This window comes from Pelodiscus sinensis, chromosome 2, assembly GCF_049634645.1.
Source record: "Pelodiscus sinensis isolate JC-2024 chromosome 2, ASM4963464v1, whole genome shotgun sequence".
Lineage (NCBI taxonomy): Eukaryota > Metazoa > Chordata > Testudines > Trionychidae > Pelodiscus > Pelodiscus sinensis.
This window is the reverse complement of record NC_134712.1, coordinates 136447303-136474264: the sequence shown is the minus strand read 5'-3', so window position 1 is coordinate 136474264 and position 26962 is coordinate 136447303. Positions and strand designations below refer to the sequence as shown.

Below are 26962 nucleotides of genomic sequence, written 5' to 3'. Positions count from 1 at the left end.
CAATAAAGCCTTTTCCAAAAGATCCCTTTTCCCTTATTTCAAGAGGGATAAGGGATCTTTCGGAAAAGCCTTTATTTTTCGAAAGATCAGTGTCTAGACTGGCGCTTTTCTCCGACAAAGCTCCGTGCCGAAAAAAGTGGCAGCCATTTTTATGCTAATGAAGTGCAGGAGATTTAAATCCCTGCTTCATTAGCAATTGCGATACGTCTAATTTACATCCCTTTTCCAAAAAAGGGATGTAGTCTAGACGTAGCCAGGCTGTAGAGCAGGTGTGTGGGTTACATATGTAATTCCCAAACATGCAGAATAGGAGCTTTATCTTTCAAGAACTTTTTCTCAAGTGAATTAAGCATGTATATATCAAGCAGATCTTTATGTTAGCTACATGACAAGTCAACCTATATGCCAGCATTGTATTAAATATTTTATATTTATATTTAAAATGAAATTCATATCACCTCCAACATATTCCTTGCTACTAGTAAATCAGAGGTAAGTAATACAGTTCACAATTACAGGACTAACAAATGTGCAGCTCAGACTGATGTCAGCTGGTCTGAATAAAAGAATAACTGGTAAAAGAATAACTAACCTATGTGACACAGTCCTAGCATTATAGCAAAGGGCTGGTGAAATGGAAGTATTATAATGAAGAAATGCAGATAGTACTTAGAACAAAAATAAATATAGAAAGCCATCAAACATGGCCTTTTGTGAGGAGAAACACCAGCCTATATTAGCTTATTTGTTGTCTAGCAACAATGTTTTTTTATTTTCTGCAAACAAGTAGCTTGCAACCAAAATACAAAATAAAGTATGGAAGCTAAGGCTGTTGATATATTTTTGGTTTTATACTCTCCCTTCATCTTCTAGATTTCCAGCTTCTGTTCCTGAAAATTAACAAGACCTACTGTACATACTGGGAAAACTAGGAAAGCGTCCATGTAAGAAGTTAATAAAGGATTAAGAGGAGGAGGCAAAGGATAGAAGCCTGGACTTCCACCAAAGGAGGCAGAACCACTTAACAAGAGGTTGAAACGGTGAGATGAAAGGCAGTTTGAGAAGAAGACAGTCACCAAAGCCCAGGGATACCTGGATTTCAAGAAAATATGGACAATGGGGTCAAAAGCTGCTAGTATTTGTCTGCACATAAACAGCAAAGCTATCATATGATGAGAACTGCCAAAAATGAGCCACTTTTAAATTATGGTCCATTTTCTGTTATTAATTAATCTAGAATTCCATGGTTAGCAAATTGTTTTGCAATATATTACTCTGTTAACTGATGTGTTGCAAAAGTAAATTTTAAAAAATGAGAAGTCCACTACTCAGAAGTGGATATTTCCCATTTCATTTAGATAGATTTTTGCCAATCTTGGCTAAGGACAATCAGGAGTATGATATGGGTTTAGTTCTTCATTTGCAGTTTGTTTTCTATATTATAAATTTCATATTCGGATGCCTTATCTTTAATAACAGCATTTATGTCAGGCTAGAACAGGGAATGTCAAATTCTGTTATTTTATCTCTCAGTATCCAGATGGACAGTATTTACGTAAACTCATACGAGATGGAGTCATTTTGGCTGTGTCTAGACTGGCAAGTTTTTCCGCAAAAGCAGTCGCTTTTGTGGAAAAACTTGCCAGCTGTCTACACTGGCCGCTTGAATTTGCGCAAGAACACTGACGATCTAATGTAAGATTGTCAGTGTTCTTGCGCAAATACTATGCTGCTCCCGCTCAGGAAAAGCTTTTGTGGAAAATCATTCCAGTCTAGACATAGCCTTTGTGTTTATCAGTTGAACCTGTGATATAACTTGTTTGTTTGTTTTTTTTTAATAAATAAATAAATAGTTGTGGCCAATTTAAGGCTGTGGTGGGCAATAACTGGCCCACAGGCTGGAACTGGTTTGCCAGGGTTAGCCCCCATCAGGCCACCACTTTTGTATTCACCTGTACCTCTGCAGGTATGGGTACTTACACCTCCCATTGGCCATGGATCACCGTTACCAACCAATAGAGCTGCAGGAAGTGGTGTCTTGGTCCACACTGCTTCCTGAAGCTCTCATTGGCCAGGAAGAGCAATCTGTAGGCAACAGGAGCTATAAGTGCCCACACCTGTGGAGGCACAGGTATACAAAGCGCCAGCCACCGTCTTATTGCCCATTCCTAACTTAGTGCTATTAGAATATTGTAAAACACCTCACTCTACTTTAGTAGCATCACCAGTTCAGAAACTATGAGAAGATGGAAAACAACTTTAGTCTACTGTGGCTCACTTGTCAATATGTTATGCATCCTCATCTCAGCCTGATTTACAGAGAATATGGATGAGTTACACTTAGGCTCACTGATGGAGTGGGGGGGGGCAAAGGAGGCAATTGCCCCAGGGCCCAGTGATTCAAAGGGGCCTGGAACAACCAGATGCCGCTGCTGCTACTGTAGTGGTGGCCAGAGCCCCAGGTCCCTTTGAATTGCTGCCAGAGCACTGAACTGTGTGCTTCATGTGGCTGAGGTCTGGGGAGAGAGGCATCCAGGATGCACTAATGGCTGGCTGCCCCTGACCCCTCCCCTTCCACCCAAGGCTCCACCCCTTCTAGGGGTAAAAAAAGTAAAAGCTATTCACACTTTTAGCTCTAGAGGCCCCTGGTGTAATGCATACTTCTGGTCAACAAGGGTGTCATCACACTAAAATCTAAAAATGTTTCTCAAACTAAAAACAACCCTGAAATAGTTACAAACCAGCTATATGCCGAGGAATTAGAAGAGAAGAAAGAGTATCATAAGAATTCCAAACGACTGCCTTTGCTAGTAATGTAGAATGGTAGAACTTGTCTTCATTAGCAAGTTCACAGGAGTATAACTTTAGAGTTCCCATTAATTCAGCTGTTGTTCTCTCTCACACACACACACACACACACACCACTTGTGTGTCATGGTGTAATAACACAAGTTGGCTGGTAAGACTGGAAGTAGAGAGCAGCTGTCAAGTGAACATTGCTCAAGAGCTACTAACTCTAGCTCTCTCTCTCTTGTGTATGCAGGCTACTATACACCTTTTATACCTAAAGTGCCCACAAGGGACAGACAGATTCTCCCACAGTACTCTGTGAAAGTATACATAGAACAGCACAGTTTACTGTGGTGCTATCAATTATGGACTATACCCACAGAAGTCTTAGTGGAAGAGTGATTGAATAGATTGCCAGTATGGATACAGAACACTTCAGCCATTCCTGCGGTACTCACTTGTAATTTTGCAATGTGACTGCTCTCCCACATGACAGCCTTAACACAAGGCAATTAACTCAAGATTGAATCACTGAAGTTAATTCTGTGGAGTGGCTGAACCCATAAATTTCAAACTCAAGTATCGGGTAACTGTCCAGGTAAAAGCTACACCAGTGCTATATTGTGTCATAACAGTTGTTAAACGTCAGTTCTACAGAAGGAATGGTAGACAAAGCCAAGGAGAACCCCATATCTTTGTGTCCACTTTGCTGAGGGCATCCAGAATTCTACTGACAGTTCCTGAGCTGTCAGAACTAATACAACACCATTCCCTCTCCTTCTAGTCACTAACAAAGAAGAACATCAGGAGCACCAAATACAGGCATTCGTTAAGTAAAAGATTTACTTTGGAAACTGAACAGATCCAGCAAAAGAAAATGTTTTGAGAAAAAGAAATGGTCAGTTGCTCTATCAGTTCCTGAGGTTCAGAGACAATTATTGATAAATGGCCAATAAGGGGCAAAATAATCCTCTAATCTGCCAGTGGGTTCAGAAGTTTATGAGTTTTCAGCTGTTATTTTAAATTGATACTATGTATTATTTGCATTTCACATTCAAAACTATAAAGTTAAGGCAGGATGGAGGAATATAATAATAGCTGCTGGATTCGGCAGATACTAACCATGTTGTGTGCCAGAGATGTGAATATATAATTCTAACCCATATGATATGACAATTGGATAGAGGCAAGTGGTTTCTTAACGTGAGTCTTGTGTATCATACTTTATTTTACACACTATATCCTAACATACTACATCCCCAAAACATTTACCACTTGTAGTCAATTTTAGAAGCAACATTTCCTTGCAAATTCTTAGTCAATTGAGCAATTTTTTTCAGTATGATGTTGACAAGCCTCTGACTGGAAACAAATTAAAGACAATTAATTCTCTCTCCTCTATCATCTTTTTTAGAACTGAAACTGCCCAATGCACGGTAAATCTGGTTGCTGTAGGGATGGTATGCCAGCCTTCATTATGCTTGCAAAGGTACACAGCCGAGTATTAATCTGGAAATCTCCAACTGATAATATGTATAATTATGTAGTTACTTACCAAATTTCTACTGTTATACCTCACTGTGCAATATCATCAGCCATCCCTAATGCAAACCAAATGGGGACAACAAAGTACTATTTCACATAGCAAAGATAAAACTATCAGTTATGCCCTTCAACCATCTATCACCTTACCAAACAACCAAGAGTCAGAGGCCCGTTATTTACAGTCTTAATGTTCTAGTCTCAAATGGCATTTGTCCAGTTTAATTTCACTTTCTAATTATTGCAGATTCTACACATGGCTGATAGTTCCCCTAAATATTAATAACTTAAAAAAACCCAAACAGTCTAGTAGCACTTTAAAGACTAACAAAACATGTAGATGGCATCATGAGCTTTCGTGGGCACAACCCACTGACGAAGTTTCCTGTTACAGACTAACTCAGCTACCCCTCTGAAGCTAAATATTAATGTTTGTTTTCAAAGACACTCTCTGTTCAAGTCAGCAATCTAGAGTCTGAATTTAACATATTGAGCTTTTGATCCCAAGAATAAACTGTTTTATTCTGTTTCCAAATCACTATATTTTGGGATTTTCACACTGATAGGTTGCCACTGAAAACTAGAACTGCCCTTGTAAATATTGAGTTCTATGAGCAAAGCTTTCTAACTCCTGCCAGTTGAGGGCAAAGTGAACTTTAAAAACATACTTCTTAAACTGTTCAATACTTCTGTGGAATGGTCACATTTTAGTTTCAGAAGCTATTTCAAATAAGATGCTTATCCCACTGTGATGCTGTTTCTCCAATATTTCTTCAATGTTTGTTTATTTTATAGTGGAATTAGTCAGAAATTGTGGTGTTATTCTAGACATGTGAAAAAGCAGGTCACTGGGTAACCATGTTACCACTGAAAATTTCAGCGGTTACATGTTTACATGCATCCCACAGCGCATACTCGTTCCCCCCTGCCAGGACCACTCCTGGGGAGCCACTTGCCATCCTGCACTGCTGCCTCTGCTTCAGAGGCAGCAGTGCGGGGTGGCACCCGCAACCCAGGAGCAGGGAAGGAGCCTGCGTGTAGCTACTCACAGTAAGCAATAAGCCCAGGCTTATCGGTTAACCTGTAAACGGTTATCCCATTACATCCCTACTAGTGACTGGATGCTTTTCATTGTGCAGATCACACCTATCAAAAATTATCTGGTCCAGAATCACAGTTTATTTTGATGCCAAATGAAACAATCAGCGTATTTGGTGCTTCCATCTTTGTCTTCAATCCTGCTCTTGACCGGACACCAGGCGGGGGAGGGAGCACCCTCTGAGTGCGATTTAGCAAGTCTTAACTAAGAGTTAAAGTTGATTTAAACTCACTAAATCAAACTTTGGAACATCGACTGTGGCAGTGGCAATCTTCCGTTTTGTACAGGCGAGGCCTAAGTTAGAAGTGAAAGGATGCAATTGCTATTCTCTTGAGCCATCCCATTTCTATTATACTTTTTTTTGTCTTGCATGTGAACTGTCACTATATGCATCAATTCTGAAAAATCCTTTAGGGCCAAATTCTTGATGCAGGCTCTTAGTAGAGATGTAGTAAACTGATAGTTTAAGTATCTCTGGAGTACCATTCTGTGTTAGGATGAGTCAACAAGTCCTTCCTGGCTCTTTGTCCATCACAAGGATACTTCTAAAGTCAAAAGCAGATTGAATACAAAGATGGAGGCACCCCCAGGATACTTTTATAATTTTGCCCATGTGGAGAGAAATCCATTGTTCTCCTGGGTGATGGTGCCTCCCAAAATGGAGTTGATCACATGATCCACAAACCAGTCTATGTACTTTTTAGGCATGGAGCCCTGGGATACACAGATATGTCGTTCTTAGGCAAGGGCCCAGTGTGTGCTTCTCAGGTCTCAACTGGCAACCCTTAAGAGCCATTGTCCATGTAGAAGTCACTGGGCCACCACCCCTCACAATAGGTGGGCAACACCTGCCTGTGTCTGCCACACAGAAAACATGTAAAATATAAATACAGAGCCCATCTTTACATACCAAAATCATACCAGAATATGAGTAGAATAAATAGAATCAGCATAGCATACGCTTTTTTTAGACACCTTGGCTCACTTTGCACAGAATTTGGGGCAAACACACACAGTGGGTGCAACTATGATTTGCATTTTCCTGTTACAACACAACACTGTAACACCACTGCAGAAAGGGATGCAGAAATAACATTTCTAGATGCCATGAATAACTGCTTCTTGGAGCAGCTTCTCCTGGAACCTAAAATGGGAGACAATTCTTGCTTTAGTAGTAACTGAAGCACAGGAGCTGGTCCAAGACAGCTCAAACATAGTGATCAGAACATAATTAAATCTAACTTTATTACATGAAGAAAAATCCCAAAGAAACCCACCACAGTAGCATTTACTTTTGAAAAGGGAAACTACACAACGAGGAAACTAGTTACATGGAAATTAATAAGAAAGTTGCAAGGTGAAATGCATGCAAACTTCATAGAAACTATTTTAAGTCATAATTAGAGGCTCAAACTAACTGTATTTCAGCACCCCCAAAAAGCAAGATGACCAAAAAAAAAGCCGTTAAATAGAAGAGTAAAAAATGCACTGTAGTGAGCAGGAATGACCGCTCACTGATCCCAAGGGGGAAGAACCTCTCCGTAAGCCCAACTGGGCTGAGCCCGGTCCTGCCCCTTTAACTTCCCGGAAGCCAGGGGGCAGGGCAAGTGGTATAAAAGCCCAGGAGCCAGTAGGCCTCCATCCACCAGAAGAAGCAGAAGCCTGCCCTGAGCTCCCAACGCAGGTGGCCACTGAGGATCTTATGGAAGCTGAAGACTAGCCCGGACTGCTGAGCCATTTCACCAAAGAGGAGACCCTTTTAAGCCTGCCAGAGGATTCAGACACCAAGAACTCCGAGAACCTACAGTGGCCATGGAGACAGGTCAAGAGTGAGGGGGAGTTAGGAAGTGGCCCAGGGGGAGCCAACAACAGTCAAGCTGACCTTACAGAATTTTAGAGTGTGTCAGTGTGTTGCGGGCCGGATCCCCGCTGACTCCAGTGGCAGGGCCCTGGGCTGGGACACAGTGGAGTAGGAAGGGCTTGCAACCCCCTGCCACCCTACATATCCTCCCTGTTTCCCCCGTCTCTCCCTCTCTCTTGCCAATGATTGCTGTCTGTTTGCCTGCCCCGCCCTCTCTAAATATTCATAACTCCATACAAAATGGTATGAATGATCCATTTTCACCCTGACTTGATTAGCTTCATTAACACAAGCAACTTCTTTCTTATATATACTCCTGCTCCTGTAACTTCCACTCCAATTCATCTCACGAAGTGGGTTTACTCCCAAAAGCTTATGCCCTAGTAAATCTGTTAGTCTTTAAGGGCATCTACACTACAGAGAAGATTGAAGCTGCCATTGTCAATCTTCCAGGGTTCGAATCAGCAGGTCAAGTGAAGTCAGCTAACTCGAACTAAGAGGGGACTTCAGTCGATGCCAGTAGTCCTGCTTCCACAACGAGTAAGGAAAGTCTAAGGGAGAGTGTTCCCTTTGACTTCCTGCAGTACGAACAGCACCAAAAGTTAAGATATTTTTACTTCAGCTATGCTATTAACATAGCTGAAGTTGTGTATCTTAAGTTGACCTTATCCCGTAGTGTAGACATACCCTAAGGAGCCACAGAACTCCTTGTTTTCCCTTCCCTAATTTCTGTTTTATGTTCTTTTTAGTCTATTTTTCCCCCCAAAGGAAGTGAAGCTGCCGACAGTAAACAAAAAAAATGTGCTGAGTCATTTTTATGCCAAAAGCTGACTATTTACTTTCTGACTATTTAAACACACTATGGATACGGGAACATCACTAGGTTGTTTGGCAAGCATAATCAATTGTCTTCTTCTGTTTGGGTTTTAAATGTCAATGCCACAGAACATAAGGTTTAAAAAACAATCAATGGCAACACCAAGAATTTACAAATCTAAAGATAATAAGGGAGAAAACATTTATCACACTCAGGATGATAGAAGCAAGAAGCTGACAAGGCTACATGTTTATAACTATTTTAAAGGAGAAAAATGGAATTTGCTTTTGTTTTTTAATGACTTGCATGAAGAGTTTGTTTTGTTTATTTTATTTTAAGGGCTGTTTGGTTGGGAAATGTAAAGATGATTTTTTTTAAAAGCACCTATGTTTCTGACTGTGCTCTGACATCTCGCTGTGACTCCGCTAGTGGTATAAAGAGACAATTTAATTCAATTATCTTGAAGTCACTTTCCACACTGTTGACTTCAATGAAGGAAATGATTAATGGAGATCAACAATGTACAGATTCCTCCAGCTCCCTCTCCTGCACATGCAAGCTCTTTCATTTTAATGGAATCAAACTATTGTAGAAATGGCTGATTCTGGTGCACAACTAACTCCTTGCCTTGTTTTAAAATTGTTTCCCTATGTCATTGTTTAGAGGATATTGTAACAAATAAATATTTTGCATATGTCCCCTCAACTAAATATGGTGTTCTGTAACCACAGCAACAGTTAAATTTGCACAAATTAGATCTCAATAGGTGGTAGAAGACAAGCAAAATTTCCATTGCTGGATTTTGTGTTTATTGTGTGTGCCTGGTATTTTGTATCACCATGGGACAATGAAAAGCTTTCCTATACCTTCCAAAGGGGTAAGCAGTAACTAGAGCCACCATGAAGTATTTGCAAATTTGATGTTACAAACAAAACCATCATTCTGTTTCCCCTCTGAGAAATGAATAAGGTCAATTTCAACAAAATGTTTCCCCAGAATCCTTTCAAATGAACGGTAGAGTCTGACTCAAACTTTATGTAGGGGCAAATACTTCTTGCATTACTCATGTGATAAGACAATTATGTTTTTAAGGTGAATTGAATTTTGACAATATATGTCAGATAGTTCGATACAATTTCAACATTTGCTGTCATAATTAGGATTTTTTTATACAAGAACCCTGAATGAATATATTTGTTAAATTTACTATGCGCTATTTTTAAAATTGCCTTTCACTATAGTAATGTTACATGGAATAACAGTTTTTCCTAAACAGGAAGCTTAAGGCATTTAAAACTATAGACAAAAAGAAAAAAGCTTCCATGTGTCCCAAGTTTCTGTTCAGTCTGACTTTATTACTCTGCCCAGATCACTGTGATAGCACACACAGACAGCTAGTGGCTGAATAATACACTGCAAGGATACATCTATAGACTACAACCCTCTTTCCACAGAGGGATGTAAATTAGACACTTAAGCTGGGATTTGAATGTCTTGTGCTTCATCTGCACATGTGTGTCATGGCGCTCTTTCGAAAAAGCGCTATTTTGAAAGTGAAACCGCAGTGTAGATGTGGTTCTTTCAAAAATAGAAGCCTTTTTTGAAAGATCCTGTAAACCTCATTTTTTGCCATTTTGCAGATTATGCCATATTGCTCCCTCCAGCTAAACCTCACTTGTAGCATTGTGTGTGAGGACATACAAATGAGAGAGGGGCAGCATGCTTTGTAAAATAACTTCCTCCATGCAGCATGACCCCCCACACACCATGTGTACAAGTTCAAACCAGCAAAGATGGACTCAAAAAAGGAGATGGGGTGGGGATAACTAAGTGGATATTGTATTCTGGGAATGTGTCAGTGGCTACTGTACGCACACTCAACAGCTTCCTGATGCCTTTACTGGAAAAGATTAATCTATTTCGTCTCAGGTGTGGGCTCATTTTGTAATCAGTCTCTCCAACCAGCCTATTACTTTTCTACAATGCTTGTAGCAGTGGAGGGTCCCATAACTGCATGTGTCAAACACTAGAGGGCAGTATTGTGGAACTCTTCCTGAGGACTTACAGAAAAGCACAACTATCAGATATCCATTCAAACAAAGTCCGGAATACTACAGAAGGCAAAGTTGGGACTCAGTGCATGCCAATTCCATTGCAGGGTTATTACCTTACATCACAATGAAAGGGGAAAATAAAATCGCTCTTCTCATGCCTTAGCACAGGTGTATTCAATAGGTGGACTGCAAGCCCTTTTCATAAAAGTCAAATGGATTGAAGCCAAGCTCACTCCCCAACACACACACAAACCCCCAGACAGTTGGCCCAAGCTACTGGATAAAGTGAGTCCTCAGGATGACTACTTCTGTAGCCACAGTCCCACCAGCTCTTTCCTCTGCCGGCTAGCAGAACTGCTGTGAAGGAGCGAGTGGGCCATGCATGCCAACCAACAAGCACTGGTATCTGGGTTCAGTGGGTGAGGCAGTGAGAGGCTCCTGGCGAGTCAGGCAGGGTGTGACTGGGCGATTGCAGGGTTGGGAGGAGCTGGGCCACCTGGCCTATGAAATAAGCAGAGCTGCCAAGCACAAGTTAGCTGGCCACCTGCTCCACAACAGGGCCTCACAGCCCAGTCAGGAGGGTCACAGAGCCAGGCCTCTGTTCCCTGCCTTGGGAGGTGGAGAGGCCTGCAGGGAGGTCTAACTGATGAGCTGGCGCTATGTCCTGGGCCTGCACTGAACACCCTGCCACCATGACAGGGAGTGACACTGCCTACCAATCTGGAGAGTGAGGCTATAAGTACCTCCTCCAGCACCTCCCAAATATCCTCTCCCCATACACACACATCTCCCCACACCCTCAAATGCCCCCTGGAGCACACTCCAATTAATCCTCCAGGGTATGTCTACACTAGCCACCCTAGTTCGAACTAGGGTGGCTAATGTAGGCATTCGAACTTGCAAATGAAGCCCGGGATTTAAATATCCTCAGCTTCATTTGCATGTTCCCAGGTGCCGCCATTTTTAAATGCCCAGTAGTTCAAACTACCTGCCCGCGGCTACACGCAGCACGGACTAGATAGTTAGAATTAAAACTCCTAATTCGAACTACCGTTACTCCTCATTGCAGTAAGCACATCATTGAATCTATGAAAGAATCATTCAGCTGGTAATGAAGCCATTTAACGGGCATTTGCAAACCTCAGGTATATACTGTAACTTTCTGAATTTATTGTGCTAGTGGACAGGACCTCTGTTTAAAATCTGTGTTGATGAAGATTAGAAAATCACATCTCTAAAATAATTGTAATCTGCCCCTTCCCCAGCCTCCCCATTCTGCCACCAGGGTAGGGTCATCAGTCTAATAAACTGAAAAAAAACCCAAATAGTCTGGTAGCACTTTATAGACTAACAAAACTACCAAACTATTTGTTGTCTTTTCAGTTTAGTTAGTACAGACTAACGTGGCTATCCCCTGAAGCATCAATCTAATAGTTCTGTATAGGGCCTCATAAATCCTAAGGACATCCCGGATAGCAGATAATAAAGTAGTTATATGCTTATATTAATTTTATTTGACAAAACCAAAGTTAACACTCCTTACAAATTCAAACAAATTCAAAATCTAAAACAGTTGTCTAAAAATGTTTTAATGATAATATTTGCATTTATTTGACATTTTATCTATGTGCCTTCTCAAAGTCTCAGATGTAACTTGTTTATATTACATTTTATATTATCTTTCTTGGCAGTTATTTTTAGGTTATACAATGGTTTGATTTTATTTTTCATTTAGTGTGCTAAAATATAAGCAATAGGCCCTGCAAATATTATATAGTATTGTATGTGTTTGTTGAACAGAGGCACTTGAAAGACTGGACCTCGACTACACTATGATGAAGAAACTGGGATGCTGACAAAAAATAATTGACTACCTTCCCTTAGCAGAAACAGTATTGTCATCCTCAGCTTTTTACATTTTAATTTCAATCAAGTCTATTACAAAGTCTCCTTTTAAGTCTTCAAGATTTAAGACTTCCTTGACTGGCCACTTCATTTCCATGCCAATTATTTGAATTGATCTTTCCTTTTTCACCTCCTCATTTCTTATGCCAAATTAATATTGTACTTTTGTATAGGTCATATGACCTAAGACTGGAAGAGATCTCCTGGATCATAATGTCCAATCTCCTGTTATCGCAGGCAGACATATCATATAATCAAATCTTTAACCGGGATTAGCAAATCCCTTTCCCACGCATCCTGGACAGCCTCCCTGCTCCTGACTGATTCACTTCAAATCCATCTCACAACTCATTTCTACTTCCTGACCACTGACCTTGACCTTCTCTTTAGAGACCATTAAGATTTATGGTATTTTTAACAAGTATTCTGCATGTTTCTCAATACATTAAATAATCAGCCTGAAAGCATTTGTAATTTTTGAATGAAAATTGCTATCCCTAAGTAAATTACATTGCACAGCACTATATGGTGCTACAAGTATTATTTCAGATGAAAAACAGATAGCTGAAAGGGGTACTTTTTTAGCAAGCTATGTGGGCAATTGCATGCTTAACACCAGTTGTCAGCATTAAATTGTTTCTGATTGTGCTGAACATTTCCTCTCAGGAGAACAAAAAATAGTTTAGGAGACAAAGAGTATTCTCTAGGTTTATCAAGACAAACTGAAAATACCAGCTACATAAATTCAGAAAACCATAATTTACATGTTGGCACAGGTTGGACCTCCCTGGTGTGACAGCCTCGGGACCTGAGTGTTTGCCGGACTAGGAGAGATCAAGGCTCCCTACATGGTTGTAGGTTATGCTCCCGGCTGGGGCTGTGCTCCATGCTGTCTACCACTGCCTCCAGCCCCACCATGCCAGCCCCAGACAAGGACCACTGCCTCCAGCCCCTGCCAGGACTGTGCCCACCACAGCACCAGCCTGGGCTATGTGGCCAGCTGCCAGCCCTAATGACTCAAGCCCTGGCTGGGGCTATGCTTCCGGCTGCCAGACCCAGTTGGGGCTGTGCTCCTGGCAGCCAGTCTTGCCCAGTGCTGTGCTCCCCACTGCATCACTGGGGCTGCACTCCCCACCACCAGCCCAGCCCGGGCTGCACTTCTGAACCTGGCCAGCCGGGGCTCTCTGGTCCAGCAACATCTATGGTCCGAGAATCCCAGATTTTAGAGATTCAACCTGTCATAGGATGATGCGATAGCAAATGTGAAAAATAGAGACAGGAGGTGGGAACCCTATACAAGACAAAGCCCTGAATATTGGGACTGTTCCTTAAAAACCTCTGGTCACCCTAGTTCAGTGGTTTTCAAACTTTTTGTCTCATGACTCAGCTGAAGAAAATTGCTATCGCCCACAACCCAACATAATCATAGCTTTTGACTAGAATGCTGCCTATGGGGTGGGTCCAGGAATGAAGGAGGGGGCTCAGGGCCAAGGCAGAGGACTGAGGAACAGGCTTATGTCTAGCAGCTCCTAGTCAGCAGTGCTGCAGGGGTGCTAAGGCAGGTTTCCTGCTTGTCCTTGCACCACAGACCATGCTGTGTTCAAGAAGTGGCCAGCAGCAGAGATGAACAAGCAGCTCTGTGTGCTATTCTTGCCAGCAGGCACAGCCCCCTCTTGAGGCATTGGGTCACTTTGCTATACGGTGACCATGCTGCATTTCGGAAGTGGCCAGCAACAGGTCCAGCTACTAGGTGGGGGCGTGGATGTCCAAGGAGCCAAGTGCTGCGCCTGCCCTGAACACCAGTTCTCCACTCCCACTGGCTGGTTCCTGGACAATGACCTTCTGGGACCCAGTACTGAGTCATGACCCATAGTTTGAAAACCACTGCCCTAGCTGGTGAAAATGTTCACCTTTTGGATGCTCACTAAGCCATTAATGTACACCAACTATTAGGGGCTCTGTATTAATGGGCATTGTTTTGCAACTATAATTTCTGATATATATTTTTCCCTTCTGACACTTTATGGCATATAGATTCCAGAATGTTATATGTTTTATAGCTTTTTAAAATTTACAGTAAAGAAATATCCTCTGAGAGTGGAAGACCCTGGAAGTAACAAAATAAACCAGAATAGACTAAGCTTATCAAATATAGATTAGATGTCTTAAATATTTTTTTTAAATAATGAACTATGGCTTTTTATTTCTCATTTAAAAAAAAGCTAAATGAGTGCTTCCAGATCACCCTTCCTGAGCATGGACTCCATCAGTAACAAGTCTATTAAAGTGGCCAGGGGTCTGTTCCATACTACACTGGTAAGTGTTATTAAAAGCTGACTTCTGTCAGCACGCCCAGCTTTCACATTGTTCAGCTGTGTGCTGTGAAATGTGGACGCACCCATCATCCCAAAACTGCAAAATCAATACGAAATCACTAAAATCATCCAAGACCCTTTTTAATTTACCATTAACTCTCTCATTTGTTAATGTATCCATTCCACCTTAATTAACCCTGAGAGCAATCTTCTCCAGTAGCCCAGAGTGCATGCAGTCTTTAAAAACAAGAAATTAATCAGACATGTTTCCAGCAAGTGTCTCTTGCTCTGGAGCTACATCTACACAAAACACTCACATACTCTCAAGTTATACTGACTGGCTAATACAATACAAACGAATCTACATACACTTCAGCTTCAAGTTTTATGTCCTACTTTCTGCTGTACTAAAGAAATTCTGTTGGGGGGAAAGGTTGTATTTTAATTATCTTCTATCTATTGCTCTCATTTCATGGTTTAGGCTGACTTTTTTTTTAACTCCTTTAAGGAAATGCTCTTTGATAAACAGTAACAGCCAAATACATTTTTTTCAACTGCATTTTAATTTGTCCCGTTCACTCATTCTGCCTGCAATGGTTTGCCATAGGAAAAACATAAGGCTTTGAAGAATAATTTCATAAAGAAATGGAATTTCAAGAAAATCAATAACAGATTATTAGCTGATGCTGTATTAACTAGCCCCAACTTTTATTACAGAATGAACATATAGACAAATTTTAATGCATATTTGGGGTTTTTTTCTCTACTGCCATGGAGTAGCCAATTATTTTTTGTCAAGGTCCAAATTTCTTGGTTAAGGTATAGGCAAAATCCAGACTCTAGAGAACATAATAAAAAAATCAACAATAATTATAATTAAGCAATCAATAATACTTCAGGGTCCAGATTTGTCCTATAATCTACCTATTGACCGCTACAGTAGGGTACAGCTTTTTCATGTGACCTGTACACATTCCCCCTACCAAATCCAAGGGATTTCAACTGAAACAGGCACACAAACATTTTGAATAGATTTCCATGTTAAAGCTGTTCTAATGCTGGCACAGACAGGTACTTGTAACACTGTTTACCCTACTAGGGATGTTAGGAAGCAAGAAATAGTTAATGGTGTAGTTGATAAAATTTCTATCAACTACATGATTAGTTGATAAGGAAGGAAGCTTCTGGGAGTTACTCCCCCCTCCCCCGCTGCAGCTCTGCAGTGTGAATGTAATAAGAGTCAGGTGGGCAAGCAGGCTGGCTCCTACTATATTTAAACTGCAGAGCCGCAGCGGGGGTAGCTCCTGGACCCGTGCTGGGACTGAGCCGGGCTGCCTCTGTAGTTGATTCGACTACTAGCACACACCTCTATTCCCTACAGCTCTCCTAAGTACAAATCTCCTCCAATCTGTTACACATATAGGAAAGTTGGGAGAGTTCATTGCTTCAAAATATAATTTAAGAAAAGAAAACAAATAGGTAGGGCTTTTTAATGATAAGAGTGATTTGGCATTGCTGTGACAATGGAATTTTAAAAGCCAATCACTGCTATCTTTAGTGCTTACACTTGGAATTTTAACTTTCTGACTAAGCCACAGATATAGAAGTATGGCATCAGCTAAATTGTCCTGAAATCATAAAACCAGAGACATGTACATAGTTTTCTGAAAGCAGATATTAGACTTATGAGACAACGGTGTTAAAAGTCCTTTCTCCCTCCCCCACTTTTAAAAAGCCTTGTCTTTTCCCAGCAGTGTTTACATTTAGCAATGCAGGCGCATTCTTAAGCCATCCTGCATTTTCAAATGTCATTCAAGCTGTTGGTTTCCAATCTAACCTAAAATGTCATGCCATTCATAAGTGGTCATGTTCTCAGCATTTCATGCAGTGCAACAGGTTGTCAATGGAAGAAAAAACATATGTAGGGGACTTTTTTAATATGGAAAACAAAAGCCCTACATTACACCTATGTTAAAACTAGTAGAGGAACGGGGAGAATTTTTCTGTGCCTGGAGAAGTTCAAATCCTCCTCCAGACATAAAAGTCATATATTTCTTTTAAAATTCTTGAGGCACAAAAGAAGGTTATTCTGTACCTGGACATCACTAAGCACCTAAATGTCGTGAAGTGTCTATTACCTGAATGGTGAGGGAAGGGAGAAGAAGAGGATCAGCAATTTAGTGAGCTTTGCACAGTGCAACCCACGCACAGTGAATTCGATATAACATAACAAATAAAACACTCTGCACTAGGGATGTTAAAATGCATGTAACTAATTAATCGTGTAACAGCTGAAAATTTCATCGGTTACATGGTTACATGTGGAGCGGCAGCCAGCTCCCCAGGATCCAGGCCACACTGGAAGCCGACTTTTAAGACGACTCCCTGTGCATACCAGCTCCCGCCTGCCTCACCCCTCCTCCCCTGTGCTGCTGCCTCTGATACAGAGGCAGCAGGGAGACACAGCAGGCAGCTCCCCAGGAGCCGATTCACTCGGGGAGCCAGCTTTTAAACTGGCTCCCTGCATGTACTGACTCCAGCTTGCCCCTCCGCGCTGCTGCCTCTGTATCAGATACAGAGGCAACAGTGCAAGGTGGCAGGTGGCTCCCCAGGAGCTGGTGTCCCGGGATAGTTGGCATGTAAACCACATGTAGCAGTTTGGGTAATTGTTGATAAGCTCATGGTTACACTCTTTGGGTATGTCTACACTACAGCACTAATTCGAACTAACTTAGTTAATTCGAACTAAGCTAATTCGAACTAACGGATCCAGACTAAAAAACTAGTTCAAATTAGCGTTTTGTTAATTCGAACTAGCATGTCCACATTAAGTGGACCCTGAACCGGGCTTAAGGATGGCTGGAAGCAGTGCCGGCAGGGCATCAGAGGAGGACTTAGAGCGTGGAGCTGCTGTCTTAGGCTAGCCGAGGGCTGTGCTTAAAGGGTCCCGACCCCCACCCCGGACAGACAGTTCTCAGGGGTTCCCTGCTTGCAAAGCTGTCCTGGCTTGGAGTGCCCGGTGTACCCACACTCGGCATATCACAGCACTCGGCCATCAGACTGGCTGCACTTGCCGCAGGCTGCCATCTGGGGAGAGGGGGCAATTCGGGGGCTGCAGGAGAGCTTCCACCCCCAGAAGCCCGCAGAGCCAGCCCATCGGGGGCTCGTACCCCATTCCTCCCTCACCTCCTTCCACTTACCCTTCCCTAGCCCCCCTTCCTGATATACAAAATGAAGGACACGTGCGGTCAAAAATAGAATCTCTCTTTATTGAACAGAACTCGGGGAGACTGGGAAAAGGAGGTGGGAGAGGGGAAGAGAGAGGGTGGGAGAGGGGAGGGCAACTACAATGATCAGAGGTTTGGAACAGGTCCCATATGAAGAGAGGCTAAAGAGACTGGGACTTTTCAGTTTAGAAAAGAGGAGACTGAGGGGGGATAGGATAGAGGTCTCTAAAAGCATGATTGGGGTGGAGAGGATGCATCAAGAAAAGTTCTTCATTAGTTCCCATAATAGAAGGACTAGAGGACACCAAAGGAAAGGAATGGGTAGCAGGCTTCAAACTAGTAACAGAAAGTTGTTCTTCACAAAGCAAAGAGTCAACCTGTGGAACTCCTTGCTGCAGGAGGCTGTGAAGGCTAGAACTACAACAGAGTTTAAAGAGAAGTGAAATCAATTCATGGAGTTTGGGTCCATGTAGTGGTATTAGCCAGGGGGTAGGAGTGGTGTCCCTGCCCAAAGTTTGTGGAAGGCTGGAGAGGGATGGCACGAGACAAATGGCTTGGTCACTGTCTTCGGTCCATCCCCTCCAGGGTCCCTAGGGTTGGCCGCTGTCGGCAGACAGGCTACTGGGCTAGATGGACCTTTGGTCTGACCCAGTACGGCCATTGTAAGCTCAGGGTCGGGGGTCTCAGTGGACCACCTTGATTTTCATGCACACCTGTTCCTGGGTGGCCAGGCTGGCAGCTCTCCTGCCCTAGACGGCCACTTTCCTGTGCCTAATGCGGAGGTCGTGGACGAGGTCCACGATGTCCGCACTAGCCCAGGCGGGTGCCCGCCTCTTGCGGTCCCAGGCAAGCTCCCGGGAGCCGCCAGCCTGGTCCCGGGAAGAGGGGGAGGGCTGGGGGGCATCGGGTGGCTGGCTCGATCCGTGCCAGGTGCAGGGTCTTCTGGCTGGGTGCTGGCAAGCTTGCACCTGGCACGGGCACCGTAGCCAGCCCGTGCCCCTTTAAGGGGTCCGGGGCCGGGGCCGGGAGGGGGGCAGACGAGTTTCCCTGGTGTTGGCCAGAGTGGCCACCAGGGAAAGCTGGGGAGGTCTAGCCTCCCACTAGTTCGTATTAAGGGGCTACACACCCCTTAATTTGAACTAGTAAGTTCGAACTAGGCTTAGTCCTCGTAGAATGAGGTTTACCTAGTTTGAACTAAGCGCTCCGCTAGTTCGAATTAAGTTCGAACTAGCAGAGCGCTAGTGTAGCGCCTATCGAAGTTAATTTGAACTAACGTCCGTTAGTTCGAATTAACTTTGTAGTGTAGTGTAGACATACCCTTACATCTCTACTCTACACCAACATGTCACAAGGATCTTACAAAGTGTATTGCAAACATTTAACAAATAAAACAAGCTCTGAGTGACATTCACTATAATGCAGAAGATTAATACACTATCCTCAAAAGAGGATTTTAAGTAGGAGTAGGGAATAAAGTTGGTGATAAATGTGCATTGGCCACAAAGTCATCCTTTTTTTCCTCTCCTCTTTTCCAATGATGAATCAGAATGAAAAATTCTACTTCCTTTCAATGCATTTCATTTGCAAACTAATTTAAACATAAACCAAAAACAGTTCCACAACAGCTAATTTAAACATAAACCAAAAATTCACTGAACAGAATGCATTTGAGAAACCCAAAGTTCTAAATTTATGTTTTAAGAATAGATGTACTGTTGGGAAGGCAATACAAATATTAATTTTTTGGCCCAGAAGACATTTGTGGAAGATTGACCCATTAAAATTTCGCTATTTTGGTGTCATGATTATTAATGTACTAGTCTTATTGACTAGATGGTCTGATTTAGCAGGTAGGACCAGGAGTTAGATCTAGTAGTAGTTAGTGCAACACTCTTAGTGGTTGCAGCAGGAGCCTGAGTTGGAGTCAGAAACCAGGAGTCAGGCTTAAGGTCAAAGACAAAGTCAGGGTCTCTAACCGGAGATCAGCACTAGAGTCAAGGACCAGGAATAAAGCCTAGAGTGAGTCAGGAGTCAAGCCACACAATGAGGAGAGCCAGGTCTTGTACAAGAGAGAAAGTACTACCGGGTTCCTGGACCTCTCTGCATGCTGAAACGAAGTGGCTGGACCAACCAGAGCTAATGAGGCGTAATAATAAGCAGGTCTTCTGAGTGGAGCTCTTCCTGTGGTTTATAATGCTTGAATTGAAGCTCTGCCATATCTGCTGGGGAGGAGGGGCAACATGGAAACAATAGTTATTCAAATCCCTGCAGACCCAACTTCTAGTACTCTCGATCCATAAACCCAGACTTGTGTTTCAAACCTAATGGGCTGAATTATACTCTCTCTAACACTCCATTCACCTCCATGGATGTAGCCCTGATTTACATGGGTGAGAGATCTTTGTGGCATTGCTTCATCTCAGCATTTCATAGGTGAAGCAAACCCATTATGTGAGCCCATCTCTGGAGCCACAAGGAGAAGGAGAGGACTGGCTGCTCTACTATAGCTGCCTATCACTGCACTGTCATTTCTTCTCTTTTTAAGAGGGCAACTCTGAAAAGGTTCAGGCAGGCAAAGGGGTATCCCATCAGAAATACAATGATCTAAGGACCCACATTCTGACAGTGATACTATAATCCAATGGTTCTCAAACTTTTTGGCTCATGAACCACCTGGCTCAATGTAAACCTTTCTGTGGACCACCAGTCACTAATGCAAACTCACTGTTAATTATATAATTATGCCTGAGCCATTTTGCTAATGCTGCAGCTAGGGAGACTGGTTTAATTTAAATTATTAAACAGATTAAGCACTTTAATTTTCTCATGCTAGTTTATCAAACTTCATTTTAAATACAATAAAATATTAATTTTTGTACAATACAAAAGGTTTCAATGTTTTCTTTATTTATGGCACGTGAGGGGAACCTTTTTTGTGTCAGGGGTCACTGGCCCACAGAAAAATCAGTTGGGGACCATACAAGTGAGAAGCAAAAAAAACCTCCTTCAAAAACCCCCAATCCTCAGTGATGTGGCCCCCAACTGAGATACCTCACTCCTCTGGCGCTCCACCCCAAGGGACATGGGAAAGGGGAGGGACAGGGAGGACTAAGGTTCAGAGCTTCCCATAGGCTAGATTTACTTTTCTGGGGTTCTGGAGCTAGTGGATTTTATGGACCCCTTTAGGCTCTGGGGTGGGGACAAAAATGAGGGGTTCAGTGTGCAGGACAGGGCTACGTGAGTGGGATAGAAATGAAGTACAGGAACTGTGAGCAAGGTGGGGTGCAGAAGGGGGTGAGGGTTCAAGGTCTGGGTGAGAGGTAGGGTACAAGAGCAGACTCAGGGTAGAGTGTCTGGCCAGGGGCAGGGAGATGGAGGGAGGGAGTGCCTGGCCATCACCTATGGTCCGCAGCTAAAACCTTTCCAATGCATAATCAGTGATCTACAATCCATCCTGGACAATGATCCCTCACTCTCACAGACCTAGGGAGGTAGGCCAGTCCTCGCCCACAGACAACCTGCCAACCTGAAGCAAATTCACACCAGCAACTATACATTACACCAAAGTAACTAACTCAGGAACCAATCCCTGCAACAAACCTCGGAGCCAACTCTGCCCACATATCTACACCAGCAACACCATCACATGACCTAACCACATCAACCACACCATCATGGGCTCATTCACCTGCCAACCTACCAATATAATATATGCCATCCTGTGCCAGCAATGCCCCTTTGCCATATACATTGGCCAAACTGGATAGTCCCTACGTAAAAGAATAAACGGACACAAATCAGATATCAGGAATGGTAATATCCAAAAACCTGTAGAACACCTCAATCTCCCCGGACACACAGTAGCAGATTTAAAGGTAGCCATCCTGCAACAAAAAAAAACTTAAAAAACAGACTTCAGAGAGAAATTGCAGAGCTACAATTCATTTGCAAATTTGACACTATCAGTCTAGGATTAAACAAAGACTGTGAATGGCTAACCAACTACAAAAGCAGTTTCTCCTCCCTTGGTGTTCACACCTCCACACCAGCTGCTAGAAGTGGGCTTCATCCTCCCTGCCTGAACTGACGTTATCTCTAGCCTTACTCTTGGTTAGAACTCTTTTCTTATGCCTGTATATTTATACCTGCCTCTGGAATTTCCACTACATGCATCTAATGAAGTGGGTCTTTGCCCACGAAAACTTATGCTCCAATAAATCTATTAGTCTATATGGTGCCATGGAACTTCTCATTGTTTAGTTCCAGTGTCGTCTCCTCTCACCGCTGCCAGGCGTGGCACAGCCTAACCTGCTGACAGGGAAGGGAGGGCGCCAGCCACTCATGCACCCCGAGAGCCCACCACACCCGGCCAAGAACCGCACAGCTCAACCTGCTGCCTGCCCCATGGGACCAATCAAGGGACACACCAATCCTACCATTGTGGTGGTGCTCTTCCACGTGTAGCTTTATGGCTTGTGTAGGGGGGATGAGTTTGCTTTCCTCACCTCCCCACCTGCTGGCTGGAGCTAGTAATCCAGCCTTGTGACTGCGCTCCAACCGTGAGGCTGCAGCGGCAGTGCGAGCTTCCCGCTGCATGAGGGAGACATGAGCTCCCACCGCGGACCACCTGGGAGGTGGCCACGGACCACCTGGAAGGCGGCCGCGGACCACTAGCTCTGAGAACTACTGCTGTAATCCCAGGGGAAGGATGACTAGTGTTACAACAGGGAAATCTGGCAACTCTAGCTTCAAAGTATTTTTGTTTTCCTTTGGGGATCAGTCTCACATCACACTTGTTTTTTCTGTCCCCTGCTCAACTAATGCCACACTCACTGGCACCAAAATCTGCTACTGATTCTGTTTGGCAAGCCAGCAAAAGGGGCCTCTGCAACAGAACAGCTGCCTGAACTATCCCTTCACCTCACATGCTTTTCCCCAAACTACTTTCATATTAACACATTTCTTTTTGCAGTACCAATGAATTGTAAATGTAAAATTCAAGCTCTTTATGTTAATAATATTTTAAGTTTTATAAGTAAGTGATGCAAATGGAAAGTATTAAACATCACTTAAACTATGGCAAGAAATTATAATATTAAAAAATCCCCAAAAGTAATAGTTATTAAAATTCCTGAAAGCATTAAATATGAACAAAGAACTTTATGAACCTAGCCTTTTACTACTTAGCTCAGACGCTCTTTTTACAACTCTGCAGACAGATCTGAAAACATATGAAACTGAAGTGTTGCACCTTATTAAAAACCATAAATTTTTAAACCAGAAGTCTTAACTTGAAGAGTGAGTTTTTATAACTATTCTAGCAAAGAAAACTAAACTATAATTGTTAAGATCTTCACTTTTAATGCTAAAAATAATGGTACTAAAAAAGGGACAGTACAGCATGAGAGAGAAGATGCTCTTCCTATGTGTGTTGTCTACATACTCCAGTATATCACACATACAGTTATATGGTTTTCATGTCCCTTTCTGAATCACACATTAAAAATATAATCTAGAGCCAATTACCAAATTTTAACAGCATCTCTGCTTAACTTCACAGCTGAAGGGTCACTCTGATGAATTTTTAAAACAACCTCCTGCCCTGCAGTCCCAAAGCAGCTGACCTCTCCTGTTTCATGGAGAGAGGAGAGAGAGGAGGTAAAAAACCAGAACTCCCCTGTTTAACCAGTCATGTAATTCAAACCATTTAAAGCTTGGTTTAAGTAATTCATTCATTTCTTTCCCTAGATTTAGGGAATGGAGGATTTTTCTCTGGCCCGTACAGAATTCATTATTAGGATTAAAAAATAAGTAAAATACTATAAAGTATAAAAATGTGCCTTCATCTTGTTCATCATTGTAATCAACTGATGAACACCACCCATATTTTCTTCCCCTACATTAATTATTATGAATATTATCATCAAGTTAGGATCCATTCCTACTCCCACTGAAGCCAACTACAATGTTGTCATTGACTTCAAGGGTGCAGACCTGGGCTATATGATTTTAAATGTCTCAGGATACGGATGTTGCTTTATTGTTACGCCAGTACAACACATTCCACACCTATCATGCAATATAAAAACAACAAGGCAATAATCATTGTAATATAATTTTGCATACACCCATAATGTATTAAAGTAAACATGTACTCTGACCTGCCTTGAACAACAGGGGTCTTGATTCTATTTAGTACATGCGAACCACTAGCAGTATCATATCCAGGATACAATGCTAATTTTAGATTGTTGGATGTACTCCACTACAGGGTGTGATAGAGATTGTTAAAAATAGCATATCTGGCCAATGGCACATCTCAACTTTTAAAGTGGTTCTGTAAGTTACCAGATCAGTGTTTCTAGTTACTAGCTGACTTGAATGCTCAAATTACTGCATAGTCCTTCTGCAGGACTTTTTATGTTACTGTCATTATCTTTATACAATAGACACATAGTAGTACAGAGAAAATGAATTCTTTCCAGAAGTTTATTTCTTCAGGAGGTGTTTATTTTGGAGCATTCTGGGCTGTGGTGCATATTATTTATCTATCTAAATTTCCTGCAGGATGACAGGCAGCTCCTCTTGCCCTTACATTGCTTCCCCACAGCAGGAGGTCATCTTAAGCCACCACCACCTACCCCCAACCCCTGATTCTGGCCACATTCCATACTGGCCTCTTCCCCCACAGCCTGTAGACCCTCCTCACGCCATGCTACCATCACCACCAGCCAGACTAAGCCCAGAACACACATCCCTGCCTTTCACGCTGACTGGCCTCTTCTCCCACAGCTCTACCGGCTGCAGCCCCTCTTCATGCCATGCTACCTTCGCCACCAGCCACCCAGGCCTGCCTCTTGGTCCCAGACACCTTTCCCGCTGACCAGCATCTTCACCCCTCCCCCCCCCCCCCACTGGCTGCAGCACCTCCTCACACCATCCCTAGCCCCCTCATTCACACCTCCCCAAGCCAAGACTCCACATCCCTAACCTGCTCAATTACTGCCCATCTGAGACCACGCACCTCCAGCCCCCTCACTCACCACCCAGAGAAAATGGCGCACTCCCAGCTCCCCCCCCCTCACACACCATAGTTCTACCACCTCCCCCCACCAAGGTTGAAGCAGCAGTGCCAATTTCCTGCAGGGAGGGGGGACAAAGACCCAGGGCTCCCCACATGCTGCCACTTCTCTCCCCCCTTCCCTGGCTGGGGGCACTGCAGTACAGGGATGCGCTTCAAGGAGCCTGTTCCTGCTGCTGTTCCTCCAGACAGGGGAGGAGGAAGGGAAGCAGCAGCATGTGGGGAGCCTTGGGGCTGTCTCCCTCCCTCTGCAGGAAGCCAGCACTGGCACACCAGTTGCAGGCTCCTAGCTAGGAGGGGAGCCCGGGGGGCAAGGGAGGCTGATCTGGAGCTGGTGAGTAAGTGGGCTAGGGGTGCAGGGTCTCAGCAAGGCAGTGAGTGAGCGGGTGGTGGTGAGGGGTCTCGACTTGCAGGGTGTAAGGCTAGAATGCCAGTAGCATTGTCCCAGCCCATTCACTCCTACCCCCCAAGGTGAGACCACACACCCTCAGCCCTCTCACACACTCCCTCCACCAAACCCCCAGCCCACTCACTCATACCCCCCCAAGCCAAGACCTTGCACCTCCACTCATCTCTTCCACTAAGACCCTCGCCCCCAGCCTGTTCCTGCACCCTTCCTCCTGGCCAGACACCTATCCTGTGTCTGCTCCTGCCTGCTCCCCACTGGCTAGGCACTTACCCCCAGAGAGAGGGGGATTGGCAAGTGTAGCAAGCAGGGAGCACAGCCCCCGAATTTAAAAAAAAGTAATGGAGGTACACCTTTCAAACTGATATATAAACAACAATATTCTAAAATATACCATTATAACCTAATATTCAGTACATACATTTATTTAAAGCGTTTTTATTTTTAAATATACTGTTTTCATTGCTCCTTGTTGTACTAACTGAAGTAGTTAATATCACACTTATATGTGATAGGATAATGCAAAGAAATTGTATCAATGCTTCTTGTTAGAAATACTGTATATTGGGCACTACTGTCTGAGTTCCAATCTGAGCATATAATTTGCTATGTCCAATGGATAATTATTGTTTTGTTTAGAAGTTCATGCTGAAGAAACACCCTGCAGCCAAAAAGCATTTTGGCTGATCAAACATCTGGGTATATGAGTTTTTTAAGAAAGTCTGGATTGAGCCGGCAGCTGCATTTTGGAATTTTAATTATAAGTGCTTTAGATGTATACATCTTTGCCCATGAGCATTTCTTGCCATGCATACTAGAGACTCAGTGGGTTAAGACTCTATTGGCTGTGTCTTTTGTTCAGATTCTTTCAAACGTGTTTTGACTCAAGGGGTTTCAAATGTGAACACATTAATGTCATTCCGGGAACAGACTGAAATAGTCAAAAGGCACATATCCTGCCAAAAGCCAGAGTGGTAGACTATCCTCATGGTTATGTTTAGAAAAAATAAATAAAAAGTTACCTGAAAAGTGAAAAGAGGAATCTGCTAACAAGGAAAAAGTTCTCATTTTTTGAGAAAACAGTTTTAAATTGTTTTTAGATACCTGTTTTCATGAGTTTACTCATACATGCCTAATTAAATTCAGTCATAACGGCTTCATTAAAAAGGTTAGAGAGTACACCATAAAGGCATTTTAGTCCTGGAGGGGGTCTCTGATATTAGTCTTCACTAAGAATGATTCATTAATTGCTTGCTTTATCCTAACCCTTTTAACAATATTTTGACTCAACACCACAAAACATGGTGACTTTTTCTTCACAGTCTGACACATTTGCCCTAAGATAAAGTCAAGGAAGCTGTTAAAAGTCTGCAAGCAGTTACTTCTGAGAAACATACTTTTATAAGTCTTACGGGGTAGCGGTGTTAGTCTGTATGGGCATGTCTACACTGGGAAATAATTTCAAAATAAGTAAAATCGAAATATCTCCCAAAATAACAAAATTGAAATATTACATCTGCACTATGGGGGAGCATCGAAATGGCTCAGAATCATTTCAAAATAGTGCGTCCACACTGACTGGTGCCTATCTCGCACTTAGAGCCCCCTGGAAGCACTCCGGGGAGGGCACCAGGAGGGTGGTTACTTCCTGTGGCTGCTTGGTCAGGCAAGCTGAGACGTGCTTACAGGAGCTTCTCTCTACAGCTGCATCTCAGCGCCACTCCTCCACTGCGTACCCCCTTGTGGGACACCAAAACGGATGCAGTGTGCTCTGGTTGCTCTTGCGGATGCCACAGCACTCACATCATAGAGCCAGAGCTGCTGCAAAGCTATGCCAGGCTCACAGGCCTTGTGTTGCGCCTCAG

General features: G+C 43.1%; 1 protein-coding gene across 4 annotated transcripts in view; it reads right to left on the bottom strand.

The window, feature by feature from the left end:
• Positions 1-26962, bottom strand: part of SEMA5A (semaphorin 5A) — a 549656-nt gene that overhangs the window by 500410 nt on the left and 22284 nt on the right. The window contains exons 1-2 of one of the 4 annotated variants that reach the window (XM_006111031.3): positions 23772-24123; positions 23137-23239 (exon numbers count right to left, since the gene is read on the bottom strand). The exons of 2 other annotated variants lie outside the window; for them this stretch is intronic. In XM_006111031.3, the coding sequence (XP_006111093.3) occupies positions 23137-23152 (16 nt within the window). In that variant the 5' untranslated portion in view covers positions 23153-23239; positions 23772-24123. Of the gene's footprint in view, positions 1-23136; positions 23240-23771; positions 24124-26962 lie in introns of those variants that run through there. One more of the 4 variants, XM_075921491.1, reaches the window with a different exon arrangement.